The sequence below is a fragment of the Sebastes fasciatus genome, chromosome 16 (assembly GCF_043250625.1).
Source record: "Sebastes fasciatus isolate fSebFas1 chromosome 16, fSebFas1.pri, whole genome shotgun sequence".
In the NCBI taxonomy this organism is placed as follows: domain Eukaryota; kingdom Metazoa; phylum Chordata; class Actinopteri; order Perciformes; family Sebastidae; genus Sebastes; species Sebastes fasciatus.
The window spans coordinates 8,471,525-8,497,283 of NC_133810.1; the positions used below are offsets into that span (position 1 = coordinate 8,471,525).

The 25,759-nt window shown below is 40.0% G+C and overlaps 1 protein-coding gene across 3 annotated transcripts in view; it reads left to right on the forward strand.

Moving 5' to 3' along the window:
- The window catches only part of acsl6 (acyl-CoA synthetase long chain family member 6), a 48,971-nt gene that overhangs the window by 13,440 nt on the left and 9,772 nt on the right, over nt 1-25,759 (forward strand). For all 3 annotated transcript variants that reach the window (XM_074610684.1, XM_074610685.1, XM_074610686.1), the window contains exons 2-12: nt 4,241-4,461; nt 5,502-5,616; nt 6,654-6,718; nt 8,883-8,984; nt 9,774-9,873; nt 10,400-10,578; nt 13,001-13,033; nt 14,600-14,651; nt 17,568-17,641; nt 19,299-19,376; nt 25,503-25,637. In XM_074610684.1, the coding sequence (XP_074466785.1) occupies nt 4,241-4,461; nt 5,502-5,616; nt 6,654-6,718; nt 8,883-8,984; nt 9,774-9,873; nt 10,400-10,578; nt 13,001-13,033; nt 14,600-14,651; nt 17,568-17,641; nt 19,299-19,376; nt 25,503-25,637 (1,154 nt within the window). The remainder of the gene's footprint in view (nt 1-4,240; nt 4,462-5,501; nt 5,617-6,653; nt 6,719-8,882; nt 8,985-9,773; nt 9,874-10,399; nt 10,579-13,000; nt 13,034-14,599; nt 14,652-17,567; nt 17,642-19,298; nt 19,377-25,502; nt 25,638-25,759) is intronic.

Genomic DNA, 25,759 nt, shown 5'->3' on the forward strand with positions numbered 1-25,759 from the left:
CAGCATCAGGGAATTCACTAGAGCAGTTAATAGTATACTTCTGACTTGAATCAAAAGCAGTGATGATGAGCAATAGCTGTATTACCGTAAATGTGATGTCATATGTCAGCGCTGCTTTACAAATGACTATAGATGATGACTGCAGATGTGTTGCCCGCTGACAGCAGGCGCAAAGTATAACATTTTCTTATTTTTTGGGCATTTCTTGCCGTTATTTGACAGTTTTAGAGACTGGAAACGGGTAGAGAGAGAGAGGGATGTGACAAGCAACAAACATTTACATTTTTTACCGATGTTGTAGTTCAGTCTTTCAGGATGTAAAGTATTTAGCTGAACTTAAAGGGATAGTTTGGGTGTTTTGAAGTGGGGTTGTACTAGGTACTTATCCATAGTTAGTGTATTACCTACAGTAGATGACAGTCTGCACGCCCCCAGTTTGGAGAAACAGACAAGAGTTACTGCACAGAAGATAAGCAATATACTGCTGTGGACGGGGCTGGCAGCAAAACGTATTTTAGCCACCTAAAAGAAAGGCTCACCAAGTGTACGCTATATTTAGAATATTTTCACTAGTTTACCTTGCCGTGAGACAGCAGTCTATGTTTCCGACAGGGAACTGAAGCCATTATATCCATCTATGCTCTTGCCAAAGCCACCAGACTCCATTGAAAAAAACAGTAATTTTACCTCGCAGCACATGGGAGTTGTTGGTCTACCGCTGCCTTGATTGGTTAGTTTGTGTTATTGTGTGACTTTGGTTAGTTCGGAGTCTTCAAAGTCACACAATAGCATAAAATCACAGATAAAAGCAACATTAGACCAGCAACTCCTACTGTATGTTCTGCGAGGTAAAATTGCATTTTTTTTCAATGGAGTCTGGTTGCTTTGGCGAGAGCATAGATGTATACGACAGCTTCAGTTGCCCGTCAGAAAGGACTGTCTGACGGCTAGATAATGTGGTGAAAATATTTTAAATATAATGTACACTTAAACTGATATTGATTTTTTTAGGTGAGCCTTTCTTTTAGGTGGCTAAAATACGTTTTGCTGCCAGCCCCGTTCACAGCAGTACATTACTTTGCTTCCATGTGGTAAATCCTGTCTGCTTCTCCAAGTGACACACTGACTATGGATAAGTACCTCATACATCCCCACAACAAAACACCCGGACTATCCTTTTAAGACTCTTAAGAAGTGGCGACTCTGATCCATGACATACTTTATACTACACTGGCACGCAAATGTAGTTCTGTACAGGAAGTAGTACCGATTTTTTGTTTATGGTGAAACGTATTGACAAAACCCATGTTGTTTTGTTAATCTATGATGCATGTGTTTCTCACTCTACCATAATCTGCAAGCACTAAACAGCATGTGTTTATTATCCTATGTGCCCTTGTGCAAGGTTTTCACATAGTACTTTAAGGAGTGTTAAAATATCTTAAAAACAGTATTAGAGGTGTTACTTAGCAATATAATTACAACTTGTTTATGGTCTTTTGAATTACTACAGCAGTTTCGGCCATTAGGTGCATTAGCAATTAACAATCAGTACATTAGAGCTACTATAGAAGACTCTGAGGTCATTTTTTATGGGAATTTAGGGGGTTTTAGCAACTTGAGGGGAGTTTGGATTTTACAATTCAAATCAACTTAGTGAATATTTTACAGACTGATTATTTCTTTAAACTCAATGTGGTCATGTCCGCTGCAGTTTTTCTGGGAATTTGGCAATTTTAGCAATCTGAGGGGAGTTTATAGGCTGAATCTAGTATTTTACTTTTAGGCCAGTAATAAGGATTCATTATTTCCCCACCAGAATTATATTCCTGGCAATGTAGAGTGGGTTTTGAAACATCATTTTTACTTTCATGTTTGAAAGAATAAAATAATCATGAAAGGGTTTTCGCTCTTGAATCAAGGCTTTTGAAAAGATAGTGTCATGAATGTGTAGCCAAAATCCACGGGCCCATTTCATAGAACAATTGCCCACAAAAACTGACAAAAAGGAAATTGAAGAGGCTCTTATGATGCAAAAAGGACTCACAATTTGAAAAAGGTGACAAAAAATGAAGTCAAATGACCATCGTCAGCACAATTTACTGATGATATAAATATTCGGTGAGACTCACAGCAATGACCAATCAGAAAGGAGATATTAGACAAAAGGTGTTCCACATGTTTCATGTTAGAAAATAAAACTAAATAAATAAAATGATAATATTTTCAATAAAGAAATTAGACTTTTGTTGTCTGGTCCAAATTTTCTTAGACTCATGACCTTCTAAAATCTGGGCTGTTTACATCTTCATTTATACATCACCTTCATTAAAATGAGACATTTTGTTTGTCTTGTCTCTCAAGTTGGTCTTGCATTATTTTGTGTCAGTTTTGAAAGTCATGCATCTGGCTTCCTGAAACCTGCTTTCACCCGACAGTGCAGGTTCGTGTGACTCAGCCTACCTACAAAGTAGTCGTGAAGAAAATAGTGCTTCTACCCAAAATAACAGGTGAATGAGGAAGTCAATGTTCCCACGGCCTCGGATATATTTATACCTATCAGCCTCACCGTCTGTTGTGGTTTTGTGCGTGTGCGTGTGTGAGGGAGAGACAGCAGACAGGAAGTGATTCTGATTGGCTGCGAGCTGCAGCAGTGCCCCGACACCATTCGTTCGGTCAGGTGGTGCTGTCTCTGACTCATTTCCCGCGGGGGGGAAGGAAACCCTCCAGTCAGCTATGCAGCCAGCCTCCCCCTCAGATCAATTATGCATCTCACGCCGTGTGTTTGTGTGTGTGTGTGTGTGTGTGTGGCTGAGCCTTGATGAGCGCTGTGTGTGGCGTGTGTGTGTGTATCTACTTTCTAGTCCCACCACTTCTCAGTGCTGTAGTGTAGATTATCTATTCGGAGCTGCTTTTACAGTAAAAGAATGCGGGGGAAGACCCCTCATCATCTGGTCACAGGAGGAGCAGTAAGGTCAAATTTACTCATAAAACACTGTTATCAGACAAGACTTCCTCAAAGTGGTTTAAGCTCAACCCTGAGAAACTTGTGGGAGGATCTAGTGTGTGTCTGCATCTGGGCAATATCACTTCCTCTGTTCTTCGTCCTTGAACCCTCAAAATACAACTTGCTTTGGAAAATATGTGGAGATTGCATGTGGGGGTTTCCTCCTGCATTACAAATGTATACAGGTCAGACAAATGTGAAACTGTAAAATTACTGCCTAGACTCAGTTGCAAATGTCATGTATTTTCAGATTATTTCTATTTTGCAACAGCAGTGGTTCACAAACCTCAAAGCCATTATTTAAATACCTCCCCGGCAAACCTCATTTAGCTTAACAGAGTATTGATTCGATATTGATTGATCATGCCAAGATGTATAAAAGCTGGGATTGAAAATCACAATTATTCTTCCAAATATTGATTTAAAACCCTTTCTAAATTAAATAAAATGTGCCCAAAATTTCTGAAGAATCTGAAAACTAACAACACACATCAGACATCACAATGTTTTAAGACAAAAATTGACATTTTTATTTTCATAAATAACTGTATTTCTTATAATATAAATTAACAATTCAAGTTCCTGATATTGTTGGCTTAAAAATGGTTTAGTCAGTTTCATTACAACGAGAGTTAAAGGGGTAAAAAGTGTATTTCTTTCTTCATTTATTAATTTGTTCATCAATGCAAAATGAGGAAGGGCACCCATCAGCATTTTTTTTTATTATTATTATTATTATTATTATTATTATTATTATTATTATTATTATTATTATTATTAATAATAATAATAATAATAATTTATTTATTATTTTTTAGAGGCAGACCATCCCTAGGCAAATGCCTATATGGCCTATGCCTTTAACCGGCCCTGCTTGAAGTCCTGCCTTTTCTTCCGTAACATAGTGATGTCACCAAGTAACAAATTTGCATAATACCTGCCTAGCAGCTAGTTTGGCATGCCCTCAAACAAAGCTAGTTAGAGCAAAGCTGGAGTAGAGTCTGAAAAGTTTGTTTCGATGGAAATGTTCTAGTAGAAACCCACTATTACTACATCACTATTACATGCACACATGCATGTAAACTGTAGAATTTTTTTTTATTTCAGACGCACATAAAATATTTTTGCCAGCGTGTCAAGTTAGTATTCAAATTTTGTCTTTTCATAAGATACTAAAAAAGAAGCAAAGATATTTTAGAAATCATGACTTAAATAGTGTCGTCTCTCCTGCAGAGTTGAGTTCCACTCTGATGGAGAAGATGCAGGCCCAGGAGATGATGAGCGGCCTGAGGATACCAGAGATGGACGAGCTAGGACAGTTCTTTCGCTCCCTGCCGACCTCCACGCTTGTGGGCATCGGCGCTCTGACTGCCGTGCTGGCGTACTGGTTGGCCACCAGACCCCGACCCATCAAGCCACCCTGCAATCTGCTGCACCAGTCAGAGGAGGTGCCGGTAAGATAGAGAACACACTCACTCACTCACACATACAAGTGAATCATTTTGCACCTTAAAAGTCCTATTTTTGTCACACACACTTTTCCTGTTTTACTTTGATTCACTCCCTCAAGTCTAGCTGCCAAAATCCAGATCAGAGAAGCAGCAAAAACAACACTCATTTTGGTGTTTCATTTTGTTTTCATTCCCCTGGGTTTTACCTGTCCTACGCTACAGGCGTGCTGCCCTAACCATCTGAATGGTGGAGCTTGTTGGGACAACAGCCTGAGAAGAAGCAGGAGGAGTGAGAGAAAGAAAATTGTGAAAATTGTGAAAATTCATGATCACTTCATGATTGAACTTACACTTAGCTTCATTAAATGCTCACAAGCTTTGGGTACAACGTGCCCGCGATTCCTCCCCTGTCCTGTTTTACCCTTAACCACCATCCCAACCAAACCAAACCAAACACACACACACCACAGCCCCATGCCTTATCACTGACAGGTGAGGTTGGCAGCATGTGTAGTCAATGTGAAGCTCCTTTGAAATGCTTTTTGTGGCTCTGAGGTTTTTTTTTCTTGATAGCCTGAGAAGGTGTTTGAAGTATTTCATTTTATGCTTAATCTAATTGATCTTTTCAACCTAAATGACTCGTTTGCAACGAGGAATTTGCTTCAACCGTTCTTTGTCTTTATGTGAATTAACTCTAATCACCCAGAATGCATCAGCAACGTACACAACAGGGAAGAAAACAAAGCAGCTCAGTAGCTCCGATGTTTTTATACGCAGTTGTGAACTGACAAAAAGAGATGGATTATCATTTGGAGAACAAGGAAAACTACTTTCTTCTTACGCTCCCTCAGGCTTTTGTATCTATTTCACACCGTCTTTATAATGGAGAATAATTAGATCTGTTTTAGGTTTTGTTTGTTATTTTTGGCCAAATTCAGTTTTTCATCTTGTTACTGACACCCCCTGAGTTTAGAGGAGAAGTTGTGAGAAAATGATTTATGGTGTTACATTGTTTTTCATCTCTCTCTCTCTCTTTGCGACAGCATGAAGATGGAGGCCGTAGGTCCATGATGGGCGACAACTCCAAGCTGCTGACTCATTACCATGACGACGCCAGGACCATGTACGAGGTCTTCCAGAGAGGCCTCCACATATCTGGTGGGTAGGATGTGATTCACTCACACACAAACGTACAGACACATGTTCACACTCGTGCGAAGATTGTTTCTTTCATTCTTTCATCCTAAAAAAAACCATAATATTTGGGTTTACTGTCCATATTATAAAGTTGATCTACAGTATATAACTGATTCATAAAAATACAGAAAGACCAAAGTGAGACAGGATTTACACAGGATTGACAAAATTAAAAAATCCTCATGTCATTTATCTGATGCTGGCAGTAAAATTCATCCTCTGGTTGCCACGGTGATGGTCGCTAACGGTAACAGCGTCAGGGCTCACAGCCAGGGAGTAGAAGTGAGTAAGTGACTGACTCACCATGCAGAGATATTCCTACCTATTGGCGCTCCAACCACACCTGCTCCCCAGTGAGCTTCATCTTCACAAGTGACTCACTTATTGTAGTTTATAAAATTTTTCACCATTTTTAGAAGACTTATACTAATGTCAATCAGAATTTGAGTGCCTAAAAAAGTGTCTGATCAAAGTGAATGATTAGTTACTTTAAGCTAGAGGACATCCAATAAGCATGAGTCAAGTATTTCCTTACAAAATACCGTGTTAATGTAAAAATCCAGCATTACATTATCATTTATCTGGAGTTGAGTTTGTGTCCATGTGATGAAGTCCAATGTTCACTTTTAGCTCTGTTTTTGGTCTCCACCAACTCCTGTACATTATCCCGCTTATTACACGGCTACTTGAGATTATTTAAGAAATCAATAATTTGACACAAAAATAGTCCGACATCAGAACTGCGTCCATAGCAATGACCTGTTATACATACTGTGGAACGCTGTGATTGACCAATCAGAACTGAGTATTCAACAAAGCCGTGTAATAAATAGGTTTTGTGTGACCCTTATCTGTTTACAATCACCACCGGGGCTGCTAACAGTGTTTTGGTCATATATCCTGGAGTGTAATGTTTGCCCAACTGGAAAATAACAAGTTTACCTTATATGCTTTTATAATTCAGACATCACTTTGAGGTCTCACTGTGTGTTCAACAGGTGATGGACCTTGCCTAGGCTCGCGGCTCCCTAACCAGCCTTACAAATGGATATCCTACAAAGAGGTCAGTGACATTCAGGGGACATCTTAGCTCCTTGTAACAATGACAAGTGCAATTGGGAGTGGGAGGGCTTGCTCTAGTGGTAATAAAGCATAACTTATGTTGCTTTTACAGTTGTGAATCTTTAAAAGCTCTTTAATCTTTTTTTTGCAAACATTCTCGTATGTCTTTGCCATGGTAAAACATTTAAAATACTCATACATAGAATTTCTGTAAAAGACACACACCCCTAGCAATGTCAAACTTAATTATCCCTCATCATCAGCTTTGTAATGACATTTAATGAGCTGTAATGCGCCCATCCAGTCCATTTAAGTAACCGTGTAAATCAACACTGTAGTGTGGCAACCTGTGCTCCACAGAGGCTTTGTTGCCTAAATCTGCCTAGCAACCAGGCCTGGCACCGCCATGAAGGCCAACTGAAGAACTGCAGTCTGCAAACATTTTCAGCCCTACCCAATGTTATTACCTTTAGCCTTGGGCGAAGGAGGTTATGTTGTCACCGCCGTTGATTTGTTTGTCTCTCTGTCAGCAGGACTACTTCAGAAGTTTGCGATGGATTTGAATGAAATTCTTTGGAGGGGTGGAGTGTAGCACAATGAACAATCCATTAGATTTTGGCAGCGATCTACATCATGATCCGGATTCAGGAATTTTTTTAAGAATTTCCAATCAGCCTGAGCATTATGACCACAGGGTATAACACATGTGCTGTGTAACTGACGACGCGTTGATGACGCGTGAACCCGCATTCTTCCTTCTGAGAACAGAGAGATACGTGTGTGGATGTTTGGCGAGACTCTGAGGTGCGGCGGCAGCTGCTGGCCGTCCACGGTGAGAAAGAAAAAAGCGGTAGATGACGGGATGAGAGACGACGTAGTGTAACGGTATGCAGACATAACAAGGCTGCTGAACGAGAGAGGCATCCGCCGATACGTTACACGGAAACACATCGTGTTAATAATAAGCAGACCACCTCACGGTACCGCCAGCTGTGAGCTGTGATCTGTTTTTAAAGTCAGGTACCTTGGCGGAGGTCTGCGCTCACCGAGTGCCACTCTAGTTGACTTTGAAGTCAAGTCGTAGCGTCGTAGCTAACGTTAAGGTTCGTCCTATTTCCTGGAGTACTTGAACAACTTTTCCATTGCATAGGAACCTTATGGAATGGTAATGATTGCTCCAGGTATTAGTAAACCCTCAGGTGTTGCCAGGGAAACGGAGTTATGGTTGCAAAACACTCAAAAATATAAATTAATGGTGTTCATTTTTGATTTTTTGGCAAGTGACCATGGTATAAAAAGCAGGGAAAAAAGCAAATAATCATGAAAGAGAGGCTGGGGGGAATGTTGATCAAAAGATTGATAGATTATCAACAGATGTATTATTCTGTTAATCCACTAATCGTTTCAGCTCTAAATGTAAGATGATCACTTGTGAAGGGAAATGTGATCTTTCTGGAAATGGTTGAGGGGAACTTCATTTTGACAAGTGATGTATAAATCATCCCAGTAAAGCAATGCCGCAGGCCGTATGAGAAGTGAATTACACAACCTTCAACATTTACAAATGAATGACATCATGTTACTTCACAGGAGAACAGTGGGGATAGGTTTCCCTTTTGTTCACCCATTACACTGTAATTCCCAGAAAAGCCAGACAAGTCCAGGTTGGAAAATGATGTGCAAGACTTCTGTGGAAACATGGCACCATATTTCCATTCATTCGTTCTGTAATATACATACATCCTGTTTTCTTTGATGTCTTTCACAATCACTAACTTGCTAAATTAGGTTTCATCAACAGTTTACGTAATGGAAAGCCACACTTTTGTCGAGAAATATAAACAGTGGGTGTTTCCAAAATGGGCTTAAAATTGAGGAGATGATATTTGATTGTTATTGTGCTTTATAGCTGAAGCATGGCAGAAACCCCACGCTGTGACGGGCATAAACATGGATTTCCCTTTTTCCAAAAGTTCCTTTATTTAGCTAAATAGTTACGAAATAGTGCCATTCCTGTTTCTTAACTACAACTGTTTCCAAAGAAATTAAAAAGCAGAAAGAGGTGAAAGAAACTGTGTGGCACAAGAAGACAAAAAGACCAGTTCAGCATTACTTTTGTTCCACCTGGTCCAATCAGCTGCTATTCTGTCTTTTCCTCTCTACAGGTGACGGCCCGGGCTGAGCATCTGGGTTCAGGCCTTCTGCACCAGGGCTGCCAGCCCAACCCCAACCAGTTCATAGGAGTGTTCGCCCAGAACAGGCCAGAGGTGACACTTACTCTTTGTCTCAATCTATGTCTCTTCATGCTGTCTCTCTCGCTCTGTCTCTCTCGCTCTGTCTCTTCGACTCCATTTCTCACGGTCTCTCTGCTTCACTCTATCACCCATTGACTCAGACAAGGTACACGTAAACCGTTCTACAGATGGTTTCATTCACACAAGCCACTAATGTAAACACACATGCACAATCAAAAACATTACACACTTCTGTTAGTTGGAAAGAGAGAAAACCGCAAAATGTGTCGGGTGTTCTCGGAAAACGGGGGAAAAATCAGGATAGACCAGAAGACAATCCAGGCACTCCAAAATACTAAAGCAAGCTACGAGGAAGGAAATATATGAAAAAGCCTTTATTATAGTTACTAAATCATTAAAAAAGCCAACATATTTCAACCACTGTAGGTCTTCGTCAGGGCATTTAACAAACAGACTGAAAAATACTTTTTAACATAGGCTGTAAAACAAACATGGTAAAGACAGAAAGCATGTCAAGTCTATATCCTCGTTAAGACACAACATAATAGATTCAATGTCCTCTATGCGCTACAAGCAATCTTCAGTGGTCGAAACATGTTGGCTTTTTTAATGATTTAGCCACTACAATAAAGGTTTTTTTAATATATTTCCTTCCTCGTTGCCACTTTCTTTTAATTTTTGGGAGTGCCTGGATCGGCTTCCTGTCTATCCACTCTTCTGTTAAATGTATGTGTTTTGATTCTCACAGATGAATGACCTCTAACCCCTGACCTTTGACCCCTGACTTGTGTGTGATTTTAGTGGATCATCTCAGAGCTAGCTTGCTACACCTACTCCATGGTGGTGGTTCCCCTTTACGACACATTGGGCCCAGACGCTATACGGTTCATCATTAATACTGGTAAGAACACACAGACAGACAAACTATTCATACAAATGCTACCTGGCAGCCATCCTAACACACACACAACAGTATCCATAGTGATAATGTCTTCTAGCCAAGTTTTAAATTTAAATAAAACATAAAATCCTCTCGTATTTGACGGAATAAACCATGAAGCCTGCAGCTAAATAATCTTATTCAGTAGTTTGTACTCACTGCAGATACAGTTTGTGTCTGGATTTAGAAACAGCAACTCATATCTGACTGACTCAAGCAGCAGCTTTAGCAGCGGAGCTCCCCTCACTGGTGACTGAGAGCACTGATCAGCCACGATACACAGTGTAGAAACAGTCATGATGTGATAACTCTGCTGAGTCATTAACCTTATAAACTGTGCTTATACAGGCCTAGTTTTATACTGAACTGAACGCAAATTTAAGCTCCACATGTGTGTCTTTTTGTCTCTTTTTGTTCCTTTTCGTTTCTTATTCTGCTGCTACTCACACAAGGGTGCATGTGCTCTTGTGTGCTTGTGTCATTTCAGCTGACATCTCCACGGTCATCTGTGACAAAGTGGAGAAAGCTCAGGTGCTTCTGGATAACGTGGAGCGGAAGGAGACTCCGGGCCTGCGGAGAATCATCCTGATGGATGACATTGACTCCGCCCTCGTGGAACACGGCAAGAACTGCGGCGTCCACGTGCAGGCCCTGCTGGAAGTCGAGGTAGGGCATGTAGGACAACGGGAATGGTACTTGCACTTGACTTATATTTACTGTCATTCAAGAAATATTTCTTTTACCTAGCATATTCTGGTGTTCTTTTCCATCCCTGTCAGCTTTTACGCTAATCAGATATACTTCAAAGGTTTGTTGCACTCCAGCTTCATCTAAACACAGTGGGTCATATCTATTATTTAAAATGTTTTTATTATATGTCAACAAATGCAACTTGTACTGTTGTCCAAGAGTTGATAACCCCCAATATGGCTGCTAGAGGACATTGTATTCAGGGGAAGTGAACTAAATCTGCACAAGGTCACTGCAGTGTATGAGAAATAGTTTTTACTATTGAGTTTTTTAGTAATTGCATTTTCTACAGCAGGAGGTCAGGAGCAACTTGTTGAGATATATCATCAAAATGACATTGTGCAAGATTATATGTCATCTAGACTGTGCTTGAAGTGGAAAAAAAAAAGTTATTCACACCCTGCCGTGTGTATCAGCCGTCATTATTGCATTCTGAATTTCTACAGTGAATAAATGATACTAAGAGATATTGGGTTTAAAGGTCCTCCGACAAGAACATTTTAAAGTTTTTGCCTTAAAACTATGCAATTTTACATAATTTAGGACCATTATTATTACTATGGATATTGCCCAAAAAGGTCAAAGACAATACTTGCTATAGTTGAATAATTATTTTATTATTTACACATATCACAGCCTTCGTCTGAATATTTTATTATTCTGGAAATATTTGCCCTGTAAAATAATATTCTGTAAATCAAAAGAGCAGATTCAGAAAACTTTAAAATAATGTTTAATTAATTATGATTATTCACAAATAATAATTTTTAAAAAAGCTGTGATGAACAATCCAGTAATTATTTTACAATAATTCCATGCCGTTCGTCGGCTCGTCCACATGCTCTCCACATTTATGATCATAAGGCTGATTAGGCACGGCGCAAAAAAGATGGTGCTGCAACTTACAGTATAATGGCATGGAATACCCTGTTTATGAATCTCTCAGTGAACCTGATAAAGAGAGGTCAGAAAAGAGTACCAGCAGCTTGTGAGATGTGCCGGTGCGTAAAAAAAAGTCACGGTACGCTAAGGAGTGAAATGTAGACGTACCAGCCCACTTCGAGCATTGACATCTAAAAAACACTTAAAGGATGGTTACTTTATAATTTATGTTACGTGTCACTCAGTGAAACAGTGTGACTCTTTTTTAAATAGTTTCTGGGCAATAGAGATCTATAGAACACAGGAAGGAGGTATATCAGGCCAACATTGTTGATTTGGTGTTTTCATGTGATTTGTGAGTTATTTATGTTATTTATGAGTATATTGCCTAATGTGTCCTTTAACTTTGGAAGTTGATTGGATTGGAAGTTTGTTGATTGATGATCCTAATTAGGTTTACAACAGTGTATGCTTGGTAGGGCTATATGTTACGGCGCAGACGTTTCACATCCATCTTGTGGATGTCAAACCGCAGAGACACCATACTTTTTTATAGTCTGGTAGAAGTCAGGAGTCTTAACTTTGCACAAGGTGAACGGCGAGTCAAAACAAACTGATGTTTAGATTTTGTCAGCGCCTGATCAAAGAAATACGTTGTTTGTCAGGTATGTTCAGGGAGATCTTTATCTTCTCCCCTCTGGCTCTACAGAATCTGACATTTCACAAGCACAAACTCATACCCAAACAACACAATAAAGTACAGTACAAGTCGCAGTCATGTGTTGTTATGCCTCTATGTGAGTGTGGGCATTTAAAGTATTTGCGCTGTTGTTTTCATTCCTGCATCTGTTAATGCTTCATTAGTACAATCACAACAAGTGTTCGTGTGGACCTGGTCCAGCAGATCACAGCAGGGTTTATCCATCTATCTATCTTTCTATTCTCTTTTTGTTTTCTGTCGTCTTTCACATCACATCATAAAGACAAAGAGCGAGAGAAGAGGAAACACATTTTGCTTTAATAAAACAAACAAGGGTTTTATAGCCCTGTGAGGACATTCCAATGAGTTGATTTACAGGAAAGTAGCTGTCACATGACATAGCTGTCATTTTTTCTGTGATGATCAACTTTTATGGACGTGTCTGAGCTTTCCCAGGCCCATCAGGTTTACCAGGTGGTTTAAAAGAAATGAGAGGACTTATTGCAAATGCTGCTGAACACTGACTTACAATCACAAATCCAGCGTTCACAAATGCACGAGATGCTTTTCTGAGTGTGTTTGCTCTCCAGAGACATAGAACCACAAATGTTTGGCCTCTGACAGAACTCAGAAGACACTCATTGTTCAAGGAGTCATGGAAAATAACACTATTATGTCTGATGATATCACTTTAATGTCATTTATGCATAAAAGTCCACTAGTAATATATTTTTTTTGTCATGTTTTTTCTTACAGGCTCTGGGCAAAGAGCACTACAGAAAACCTGTAGTAAGTACTATTTCAAGATGTCACTATACTTACCGAGAGATGCACTGAACAACATTTTTAGCAACGCAAGCGACCACTTTGGTGCGGACTGAAATATCTCAACAGCTATTCGATGGATTACCATGACATTTTGTAAAGACATTCATCCCCAGATGATTAACACTACTCTGTTTAATGCTAATTAGGAAACATTTGCATGCTAATACTTTAAACTAAGCTGGTGAGCATGGTTAACACTGTACCTTCTTGTCATTGTGAGCATGTTAACATGCTGACATTAGCATTAAGCTCAAAGCACCACTGTGTACAACCACACAGAGCCACTAGCATGGCTGTGGTCTTTTAGACTTGTTTTGACTGCAAATGAAGATGAGTCACTTCTTTTTGGTGTAAACATAAACTTGGCATGTAGTTGAACTTATTTAGAGCCTGTAAAGTGATTCATGTAATGATCTCTGACATTCTCATTTAAATAAATTAGGGCTGTCAATCAATTAAAATATATAATCATGATTAATCGCAAATTAACATTTTGTATCTGTTCAAAATGTACCTTAAAGAAGATTTGTCAAGTATTTAATACTCTTATCAACATGGGAGTGGGCAAATATGCTGCTTTATGTAAATGTATGTATATATGTATTACTGGAAATCAATTAACAACACAAAACAATGACACTTATTGTCCAGAAACCCTCACAGGTACTGCATTTAGCATAAAACATATGCTCAAATCATAACATGGCAAACTGCAGCCCAACAGACAACAACAGCTGTCAGTGTGTCAGTGTCCTGACTTGACTACGACTTGCCCCAAACTGCATGTGATTATCATAAAGTGGGCATGCCTGTAAAGAGGAGACTCGTGGGTACCCATAGAACCCATTTTCATTCACATATCTTGAGGTCAGAGGTCAAGGGACCCTTTGAAAATTTCCTCACCAAAATTTAGCGTCATTTCGTAGCATTATTTAACCTCCTTCGTGACAAGCTAGTATAACTCCGAAATATCAATTGCATAAATGCGTTACATAAATCAGTGGCGTTAAAACAATTTTGCGTGAACGTGTTATTATCGCGTTAACTTTGACAGCCCTAATCTAAATACATAATACTCTGTTGCTGAAAGCTTTTACATTTGCTATTCTGTCCAAACTAGAAACTATCTGTAATGTGACAGATCTTATGGCTTCATTCACATTTTTCTGGTGTTAACAGATTAAAAACTGAACACTGGCAATTCAGCAAGAAGCCTCTGGCTACTGGGAGTTAGCTGTCTAAGCAAATATTTACTCTGTTGAAAATCAGAGAGAGAATCACTATAAATAGTGCGTGCATTGAATGCACTTTAAAGAAACAGACTTGCTGACAGTTTTTTGGCAACTTGCACAGGAGCACTGCATGTACTGTACTGCTCTGGGTACGATGACAGAGAACGGGGCCCGAGCCAATAACAGCAATATGTCTAGTGATGCAGGCTGCTGTCAAGACAGCTGCAAGAAGTTCAAGTTCATCTCATGATATGTCACATGGAAATCTCATGCTCTGACCTTTTTGTCTCCACAGCCGCCAGCACCAGACGACCTATCCATTGTGTGTTTCACCAGTGGAACTACAGGTAATACTTGTGTTAATAACATGCATTATCTGTGTTCGGTGCTGAGAAGTCATTCAGGAACATGGGGCGATGCAGCTAACCGGCCAACAATGCAATCAGTATCTCTTTATTCCTTTTTTTTAATACAGGAAAAATAATACAGATAATAAACAAAACAATATGATGACATGACAATATACGGTAACCTCACAAAAAGAAAGAAAACTAAAGAAAACACTTGGACAAAAACTCTATAAAACTCTTTAATAAAATGACTAGGATTCCTTCAGTAATTCAAATAATTAAGTTGGCAGTACCGATACATTAAGAAACTGAAATATACATATGACAGGTAGAGCGTATTTAGTGTTTTATATAGTCCCGAGCTTCACTAAAGCACATTTTTCCCATTACATGTTGTGTTTCTGTATAATCTCTTTATTCCTGCTACTGTTGCTATTAAGTTTTGAATAATTGTCATTTTACAGCCTGTTAACAGCAAAGCCAATCACACCTTCATCTTTTAATGAGAAATGAGAAAAGATTAGATTTGGTCCCCCTTATCTGTAAATGCACAGTCGTGTTTCTGTTAAACTGCTTCTCTGTGAGCATCTGTGTGCATCCCCATGCCAAACATTTCCCATACTGCACCGTGCCACGCCAAGGAACACCGTATGCCCCAATATAATTAGCCCACAACCACACCTTTAACAGGGTTTCCCTTCGCTGACATCAGTCCAAGCAATGTTTGTCAGCTTAGTACTTGGTCATACTGTGTACACAAATGGCTCAGTTCACTGACCTGATGCTGCTAATCAAACAGTAATGAGCTCTCTGACTCATAACCAAACATACTCTTTGTTCACCCTGTTGGTTATGTATTTATAAGTTATAACACAGAGTTTGACAAATATTTTGTAACTGCAGAGCTGCTGAAGTCTAACTTGAGGACAGGTCACCAATACAATGACACTTGATCTTTGACTTACTGTGCATCATTAGTTAACAGGTTGGACTGGACAACCTGCTGATGACACACCTGTTCCAGTCACAGTCAAATGTTGCCCGTGCATTTGTTGTTTTTATTAAGAAGACTGTTGAGTTGAAAAGTCCAAGCTGGGACACTAATCAAGTAATTCACTGATAGCACCGTTTGTTGGCCGCAGCATCAGTCACCCGCCCTTTTTTTTTTTCTAGCTGTTGATCCACGTGACTTCGTGGAAACTACACTGTTGAGTTTTTTAAGGAAGTTTAACCTGGGATCACCCTGCTCACCCACGCTGAAAATAAATGCTGTTGTTGGGTGCTGTCAATTTAGCATTTTTTTTACATTTAAAGCTGCAGTGGGTAGAAATGGCGCAAATATTATTAAGTCACTATAACCTGACAGTAGTGCATGAGACAGCCATCACGGGCTAGATTATTAAAAGCCTGAAAACAGAGCCATGAGGAAGTGCAAAAGTCTAGTTTTCTCTCAGAACACTTGAATTACAATATGCTGAAAGGTTATTATAGAATTTTTGCCCAATGATATACTGCCTACTGCAGGTTTATAATGCATTTTTTGTTAAATGGCACACATAGTAACTGCAGTAAATGCTTTAAAGCATAAAAGGCTTCTCAAGGTTGGGGTCTCTTGTTAAACAGAAGAGTTTGCAGGAAATTTCTAAAAGACTGATGTTTGATATGTCAAATGGTCATTTCTGTGTAATGCATTTAGATTTTCTTTTAAAAAGAAAAACACAAGACAAAAGTATAGCACATTAAAATTCACATTTACAACAGGGAAGCTCTCTAATTGCTGAGATTCTGATGAATTTTGGGACCTAGAATTGTCACAAATACTCTACTTGAAGAGGAGACGGGAAGCATTTAATGTAAATGGATCCGCTTTCTTAAAAGCAGCAGAGCGACCTAATGCCCTCTTTTCATTATATAATTGTCCTCTACGGAGGCTGGGCCAAAGGGCGTCACATTCGTGTGAGCGAGGAAGCTGTTTTTTTGGGAAGTCTTATCCCATAACCAACAGACACGGAAACAAGAGCAGGTCATTTCAGGACACACTGGTGTCAGTTTACATGCGACAGCTGCTGCAGCTCCACTGAAAACGCTGCCACCTGTTGGATTTTAGAGAGTCGTGCAGCCACGCCAACATGGGGTTAACGTTTCCACACATTCACTCACCATTTCTCGAGAATTCCCTCTGTCTTTGTTGCGACATCTTTTCAGCTCTGAGGCGAAAACATCATTGTTCACAGCTGTGAAATCAGACGACATGTCTGGAAAGAGGAACACCTTATTTTAGAGTCATTGCTTCATATAAATTACTGTGAGAAAGGACTGAGCAATGCATTATTACAGTAACTGGAAAGAAAAAGGTCAATTTTTAGCATGTGGTAGGGATTGCCAAACATTCGAGAAACACACATAATTCAGTGATTTTTGGATCACGGGGAAATAGTTGTAACATAACATATTGAAATAATGGTGGCTTCAAAACACAGTCTGGTTATTTAAGTAAAATATTTATTTGACTATTTGTATTTATAGATTTTAAAGGCAAAGTAATGTAAAAAGAGACAATCAATATTCCCAAATTTTTAATATTTTACAGGATTAAATTAGTAAATTACTTTTGGAAATAACACTTTAGAGTGTATGATATTTAAAAAAAATAGTATTTTCAACAGCACATATACATTAGGTATGTGTGTGTACAGACCACACGTGCTGTTGTCCATCAGGGCAGGTTTTAAAGTGTGCAGTATGTCTCTGCTTTGAGTATTACATCTGATTGTACACTATTTAACAGCACAAAAAACACAATATAAAAGCTCCAAGCTGATTCCTTGGATGACTTGCATGATCCTCGGGTAGGTCAGGGGAATTTCACTTCATTGATTTGTGTGTGTGTGTGTTTTCTGTTTTCTTACACAGGAAACCCAAAGGGAGTCATGCTCACCCATGGCAACGTGGTGGCAGATTTCTCGGGCTTTCTCAGAGTAACAGACGTGAGTAACCGTGTCTTCTTTTGTCCTTTTCCCAGGAAATCTTTCAGAGCAATTTCCAAGATATCACCCAGTCTATCATTCAGGATGATTTAATGATGACTTTGCTAAAGGCTGGCCCACACTAAAAGAGTTTTTCAAATCATAACAGATGTTGAAAATGTGAGAGACCCCACACATAATGACATGTTGTGTTAAATTTAACAGTTTTGTTCCTATAGTGTGTGGTGAGCAACGATTTGGCCGAAACAGCACAAAACACACTGACAGATTCCATTCATGAACAACACTAAAGTCAGGACTAAAGCCGTGTACACACTACACGAGAATCAAGCCGATTTTGGGCCTAATTCCCCCTCCCAACAATCATCAGCAAAGCCCTGATTTTTTGATGGTTGTAAAGATTATCTTTCAAGATATTCCTGTGGTGTGAGGTATGTTAAGAGTGTTTTTTACATCCCCGGTGCACAGCCGATGACGCAGTCACATGGGAAAGAACGATAGCCAACAGAGAACCAAGCTGACTGAAACAGAAGAACAACCACCGCTGTCATGGTGGTTAATGCATAAGCTAATGTAAAACACGAAGCATAAAGTAGTAGTAAGATGGAGCTCAGAAGTGGAGGACCAACTTGTTAATCTGTGGCAACAACGCAAGTGTTTATTTAACATGTCTCCATGACTTTATCCATCCTTCCTTTGTGAATCATCAGTACAAAGTAGTGCAAAAACTAACATCACTAATTCTTCCTTCCCATCATCCACCATGATTGTTTACACTAGAGTCACTTTTTATAGGGAGACTTTTTTTGAAATTTCCTTTGAATGGAGTCTGTTAGTGTGTGGTGTGCTGTTTTGGTCAAATCGTTGCAACAATTTAACACAACATAACGTTATGTGTGGGGGCTCTCTCACATTTCCAAAATCTGTTAAGATTTGAAAAATCCTTTAGTCTCTCGGAAATCTCTAAAAGTGTCTCGCTATCACACATGAACAAATGTGGCAGACGACGGGCAGGAAGAATTAGCAATGTTCATTTTTGCACTACTTTGAACTGAAAATTCATGAAGAAAAAAGAAAAATAACGAATTAAGTCATGGTAACACATTAAATAAACACTTGTGTTGTTGCCACAAATCAACATCCATTTCTGAGGTCTATCTTATTACTACTTCATGCTTCGCATTTCATATTAGGTCATGCATTAGCTGTGGCCGCCATGAAAGCGGTGGTTGTCCTTCCGCTTCAGTCAGCTTGGTTCTCTATTTTCTATCGTTCTTTCCCACGTGACTGCGTCATCGGCTGTGCTCTGGGTTCCCCACACACAACTGGATATCCGATCGTAATTATTGAACATGTTTAATATTTGCGATATGAAATCGGTGCGGCCAGGATGGACTTCAAAGCCGATCGGGGGATGTAAAAAACACTTTTAACATACCTCACACCACAGGAATATCTGGAAAGATAACCTGTAGAGCCATCAATGGCTTTGCTGACATCGGGACAGGGGAATCAGGCTTGATCGGTTTGATTCTCGTGTAGTGCGTGCCCCACATAAGTGTTTCATCACTTTTATGCTTTTATGCTTTTATGTGTTGTTGTCGTGTTGCAAGGTCATTTCTAATTGAGATTATTTTCTTCCTTCTGTCTCCTGCAGAAAGTCATCTTTCCCAACCAAGACGATTGCCTCATCTCCTTCCTGCCACTGGCTCACATGTTTGAGAGGCTCATCGAGGTAAATGGTCTGAACTGAAATATGTCACCACAGGAATGAAATAGTTATCTGTGAGGATGTTAGGAAGGTGGCGGGGGCAGAGGAAGGATCTAAGTGACTATGAAGGTGGGCGATAAATTGAGATTCTTAGTGTGTGGGATGGAGAAAGAGGGGAAGGGAGGGATAGGCTCTGTTTTCCCTTTCCCCCTTCCCCCTTCCTGTACTTGAGTTTCGCTTTCCAACTGTAATAATGAATGCCATACCTCTCTTTTGCAGCCACTGGTGGGCATGTTGCATCATTTCATTTCCTGCTGAGGCACACACACACACACACATAGTCTTATATGGACACAGGAAACAACATTATTCAGATTCCTCCCTCTACTGTGTCTCCTATTCCTGAACCAAAGCTGATATATTGAAGTGTGTTCATGCTGTTCCTTTTTTGTTGGATCATTTGGACTGATGTGCACAGTAGCGAGAGCGTGTACCAGTTGCCCTTACAGTGCCCGAATTTTACAAAGAGTCTACTGTTCATCTGTGGAAAGCAACTTTTTTCAGTTTCAGTTTTAGTCAGAAAACAACACTGTAAGTAACTCCATTCATCACACAGTACTGCTGCCAAAGGGATACTTTCCCTGTCTGAAGTCTTCTGTCGTGCACATGCCCTCCTGTATAAACCCCAATTAGAAACCCTATTAAAGGGTAACTTAGGTATTTTTCAACCTGGACCCTATACCTATGTCTAACTGACTAATAGGGACAACAATTTCTGAACTTGGTCCAGAATTGAGGGAGAGCGCTGTAGACGGCAGCTGCTCACAGGCTGCAATATAGTGCTATTGGGGCAAGCTGGCACCGCCATTTAAGTCCACTAAAAGCGCTTGTTTTTGACATGACAGGCTCTGATTGTTATTATAAGTGTCTGACATTATGGAAAGAGTCTCGCTCAAGAAGAAGTCTCGTTGTGAAATCTGGCGAGGTGACGTGTCTTTGAATTTATTTATTTGAGCCAGAGTATACGGATATTCAGATTTCACAACAAGACTCCTCCTTGAGCGAGACTTGGACACATTAACAAACAGACCGGATCAAGTGAAAGGCAAAGAAAACTATGGCTGTCAATCGATTAAAATATTTAATCGTGATTAATCGCATGATCATCCATAGCAAACTGCATGCGATTATCAGAAAGTGGGCATGTCTGTAAAGGGGAGACTCGTGGGTACCCATAGAACCCATTTTCATTCACATATCTTGAGGTCAGAAGTCAAGGGACCCCTTTGAAAATGGCCATGCCAGTTTTTCCTCGCCAAAATTTAGCGCAGGTTTATTTATCCTTCACGACAAGCTAGTATGACATGATTGGTACCAATGGATTCCTTGGTCCTAGGTTTTCTAGTTTCATATGATACCAGTATCTTCATTCTAGCTTTAAAACTGAGCCCAGTACAACCTCCAAAAGACCGATATCACAAGTTGCGTCAATGCGTTAAAGAAATTAGCGGCGTTAAAACGAATTTGCTTTCACGCGTTAACTTTGACAACCCTAAAGAAAACGTTTTATTTCTCTGAAGGGTCCTTTCAATAATGTTGCCAGACACTTATAATAACAATGTGAGCCTGTCAGTGGCAACAACAAGCACTTTTAGTGAACGTAACGTTACATTGACGCTGCTCACTTGCCCTCGCCGCTCGTTTCGCGACAGTCTATTACAGCGTTATCCCTAAATACTGGACCAGTTTCAAAAAATGTTGTCCCCATCAGTCACTTAGACACAGAAACATGGGAAAATAAGGTTCAGGTTGAAAAATACTGAAGTTATCCTTTAAGCATTTACTTCCAGACATGTAGCTGAGTTAATCCAAACCAAGGTTGCCTTTATTTCTGTAATACATCAGGAAACGTGACCTGCATATATACTCACTGATTGACTGAATTTGTTCACTAAAACCACAATATTCACCGCTGCGTTTCCAACGAAACCTTAAAGAACTACAGGATGTCCCTCCGTTGGTGGATTTTCCCCGTCTGTTTGACGAAGGACATTAAATTCCACTGGGACACAACAAAAACCACACACACATACATAGCGATATCGACATCAAACAAAGAAATAATGAGTAAAGGCTGAGTCAGATTATTTAAGGGACTCTTGGGGTTTGTCTCTGTTTAGTCATCTGTCAAACTACAGCTCACAATGGCACCTGAACAACAATACCTAATCACATGGAAGCACACAGGAAACATCAGCTGTGCTGTTAATAACCTTACTGTGCTCCAATTCCTGTTCTCTTTTGATTTTTCTTATCACCATACACAGATGCATTAGTAGTTTGGTCATCTTGGGCCATTTTCATCCATCCTGCTGAGAACAAATGAACAGCATGTTTTCAGTAATGTTATAGCAAAAGAAAGTTTGTTCATTGATATTTAGGGTTTAATGTTTCACAAACTGAACAGATCACACAAACAATGTTTCAGTCTTTCCATCTAAATCTAAAATGTTTCAGTCTATCCATCTGTGCTCTCGCCAAAACCACCAGACCAGTAATTTTACCTTGCATAACACAGGGGTTGCTGGTCTGTTTGTACTCTTGTGTGACAGTCACGCTAGCTGTTTCATCCAAGTTTTTACCAAATGTTGACAGCAGATACAACATTTACCCTCCGGACAGAGTGGCAGTATTTAGAGGTTGTTTTTACTGAGAATCCGTGAAGCCAAAATCCGTCAATCAAAGGCTCTGGGTGCTTAGAATAATTTTCCTTCCTGATTTGGGATCAGTCATAAAATATGACATCAAACAAACAACTGAAAGATGTTCTGAAGTGAGGTTGTGTGAGGTACTTATCCATAGTCAGTGTATTACCAACAGTAGACGAAGGTCGATACGCCCCCAGTTTGGAGAAATAGACAGGAGTTAACGTATTGAATTAACGCAATATACTGCTGTGGACGGGGTCGGCAGCAAAACGTAATTTAGCCACCGAAAAGAAAGGCTCACCTAAAACAATCAATATCAGTTTAAGTGTATGTTATATTTAGAATATTTTCAACGCTTTACCTTGCCGTCAGACCGCCCTTTCCGACGGGGAACTGAATCCATTTTATCCATCTATGCTCTTGCCACAGCCACCAGACTCCATTGAAAAGAACAGTAATTTTACCTTGCAGAACACAGGGGTTGCTGGTCTACCACTGCCTCGATCTGTTAGTTTGTTTGGTGAATGAATCCAAGCTAATCTAAGTTACACAATAACACAAATAAAATAACCGATCAAGGTAGCGGTAGACCAGCAACTTCTGTGTTCTGCGAGGTAAAATTGCTGTTTTGTTTTTTTTAAATGGAGCCTGGTTGCTTTTGCGAGAGCATAGATAACGGCTTCAGTTCCCCGTCGTAAACATAGACTGCATAGCTGCCTCACAGAAAGGTAAACCGGTGAAGATATTCTAAATATGGCGTACACTTAAACATATAAATATTTTTAGGAGGGCTTTTCTTTTAGCTGGCTAAAATACATTTTGCTGCCGAACCCGTCCACAGCAGGACATTGCTTTGCGATGATACTCCTGTCTGTTTCTCCAAGCTGGGGTCGTGCCGACCGTCATCTATTGTAGGTAATACACTGACTATGGATAAGTACCTAATACAACCCCACTTCAAAACCCCCAAACTAGCACTTTAATGAGCCTTAGTCCTGCCAAACATTTTTAATACACTGTAAATCTTAGGTATCTTTTTGCATTAAGTGGATCATCAAGTTACATATATATATATATATATGCAGTATGAGTGTGCCTTGTCATGTGAGTGTCATGTGCCATGTAGTTATCATGCAGCCAATCGGGTTGCATCAGGTTGAACCAGCCCGGTTTGTTTGCCTTCAAGGCACAGGCAGCGGCATGAGACTCAGACCCAGGAAACCACCCAACTTCCCCTGAAAGCAGCACATCAGATCACACACAGGCTCAATAGTCTCACACACACACACACACAAACACACCTCTCCATTTCTGATACGGTGTCACAATCAGCGGCAAAAAAAAAGGGCGGACCTTCCTCTTTGCTGTGTCCTCAGACGCTCTCAGAAACAGGAACATGGTCATGTGTGGAGCATGTTGTTACAGGCATTTGACAACAATAGGATGCATGCTGAGCTAAATTCTCTCTGTGGAAGTGACACAACCTGCAAATAATCTGTAAAAGGGTATGTGTGTGTGTGTGTGTGTGTGTGGGAAGAAAAACTTTGAAGATCAGGCCAATTGAACATACATTAATTCTCATTTGAACATCTTTCATGCACGTGTTAGTTTGTACAATAATCCCCAACAGTCTCTAAGTCGCTGCAACATGTGACTCTGCACATTAGTTTTCTTGGTTGTCTGATTTGTTGGTTGTTGGTTTGAGTCATTTGAATTGTTCAAATGTAAGCGTGACTACTCGTATCTCTTCACTGCTGGGTGCAGGATCCAGAGGTAGAAAGGACAGGAGTAGTATTAGTCAGATGCTTCACTCGTGATTAGTAGATGATTTCTGAATAATGAGTCACTTCTGCTGCTTTTGTCTTGAGTTAATCCTCTGTGAGCGATGCTACTTCCTCTCATGTATGAGTGTAAAACACAGAAGTCATGCCTCGACATATACAGTAGCGTGCCTTGTTGCGAAACAATCAGTAAGGGTCACCTCGTTTACGCCAAATTCACACCAGGCAGCGGCAAAGTGTGGCTCGCCACAATGCCATTCTTCAGCAGCTGCTAGGCGAATTCATGTGTTTCAGGCGAGAAGAAATTCTTTGTAACAGACGTCAACATGTCACAGGAGTCACAGGACCTGTTTACTGTTTACTTTCCTCTCTGGCCATACTTCGTCGCTAAAAGTTAAACTTTTCCCAACTTTTATTTGCCCGCACATCGCCGCTGAATGAAGCGGCCGCAGCTCGCTGAGCTCGGGATCGGCCGCCGCAGCTTTTCATAAGCATTGCATGGCAGATAGCTTAAACATCATATGCAAAATAGTAAGGTTCCTCTTTTTGTTCAATGACATGAGGTTTGAGAGTGTGGGAGAGTCAGTGATGACTGATACATAAACCTGGTTATTTCACATGAGTGCCCAACAAGTGCATGTAAATTTATCAGTAATTTACCTGTTTGTGATCTCCAATCCAGTGTAGCACAATTACTGGAATGTGGTTTTAATACAGTCACTCAGTATCCACCAGATTATGTACAGAATATTATAAATAGAAAAAGGGGGTTCCCTAATGCACTTTGAACTATTGTTTGAAAAAATGCTATATTTCATGAATAGGGCTGTCAAAGTTAATGTGATAATAACGCGTTAAGGCAAATTCGTTTTAACGCCACTAATTTATTTAACACATCAACACAATCGATCTTTCGGAGGGGGCTCAGCTTTAAAGCTAGAGTGAAGATACTGACATCATATGAAACTAGAAAACCTAAGGAATCCATTGGTAACAACCAGGTCATACTAGCTTGAAAGCGAAGGAGTCTAAATAGTGCTCTAAACTTGCGCTAAATTTTGACGAGGAAAAACTGTCATGGACATTTTCAGAGGGGCCCCTTGACCTCTGACCTCAAGATATGTGAATGAAAATGGGTTCTATGGGTACCCACGAGTCTCCCCTTTACAGACATGCTCACTTTACGAGAATCACATGCAGTTTGGGGCAAGTCATAGTCAAGTAAGCACACTGACACACTGACAGCTGTAGTTGCCCGTTGGGCTGCAGTTTGCCATGTTATGATTTGAGCATATTTTTTATGCTAAATGCAGTACCTGTGAGGGTTTCTGGAAATATTTGTCATTGTTTTGTGTTGTTAATTGATTTCCAATAATAAATATATACATACATTTGCATAAAGCACCTCCACTCCCATATTGATATAAGTATTAGATACTTGAGAAATCTCCCTTTAAAGTACATTTTGACCAGATAAAAAATTTGCTATTAATCGCGATTAACTATTTTAATCGAATGACAGCCCTGTTCATGAATAAAGATTACCTCCATGAATTTCTATCTAAAATCCCAAGTGATTTAACCTGTGTCAGTGTTGGGATTTTATCAATAAGACACACCAGACAGCTGGTAACGTTAAGCTCACTGTGTGTTTCCTGCAGTCTGTGGTGTACTGCCATGGAGGACGGATCGGGTTCTATCAGGGCGACATCCGCCTCCTCCCAGATGACATGAAGACCCTGCGGCCGACCATTTTCCCAGTGGTGCCTCGACTGCTCAACCGCATGTACGACAAGGTGAGATGAACGGATGAAGAAAAGGCTTTTAAATAAACTGTTTTTTTTCAGTTCACTGTGAATTTCTCTAGAAAACATACCAGCTGTGATAATGGGTGTTGTCTGGCATTCTGACACTGAGA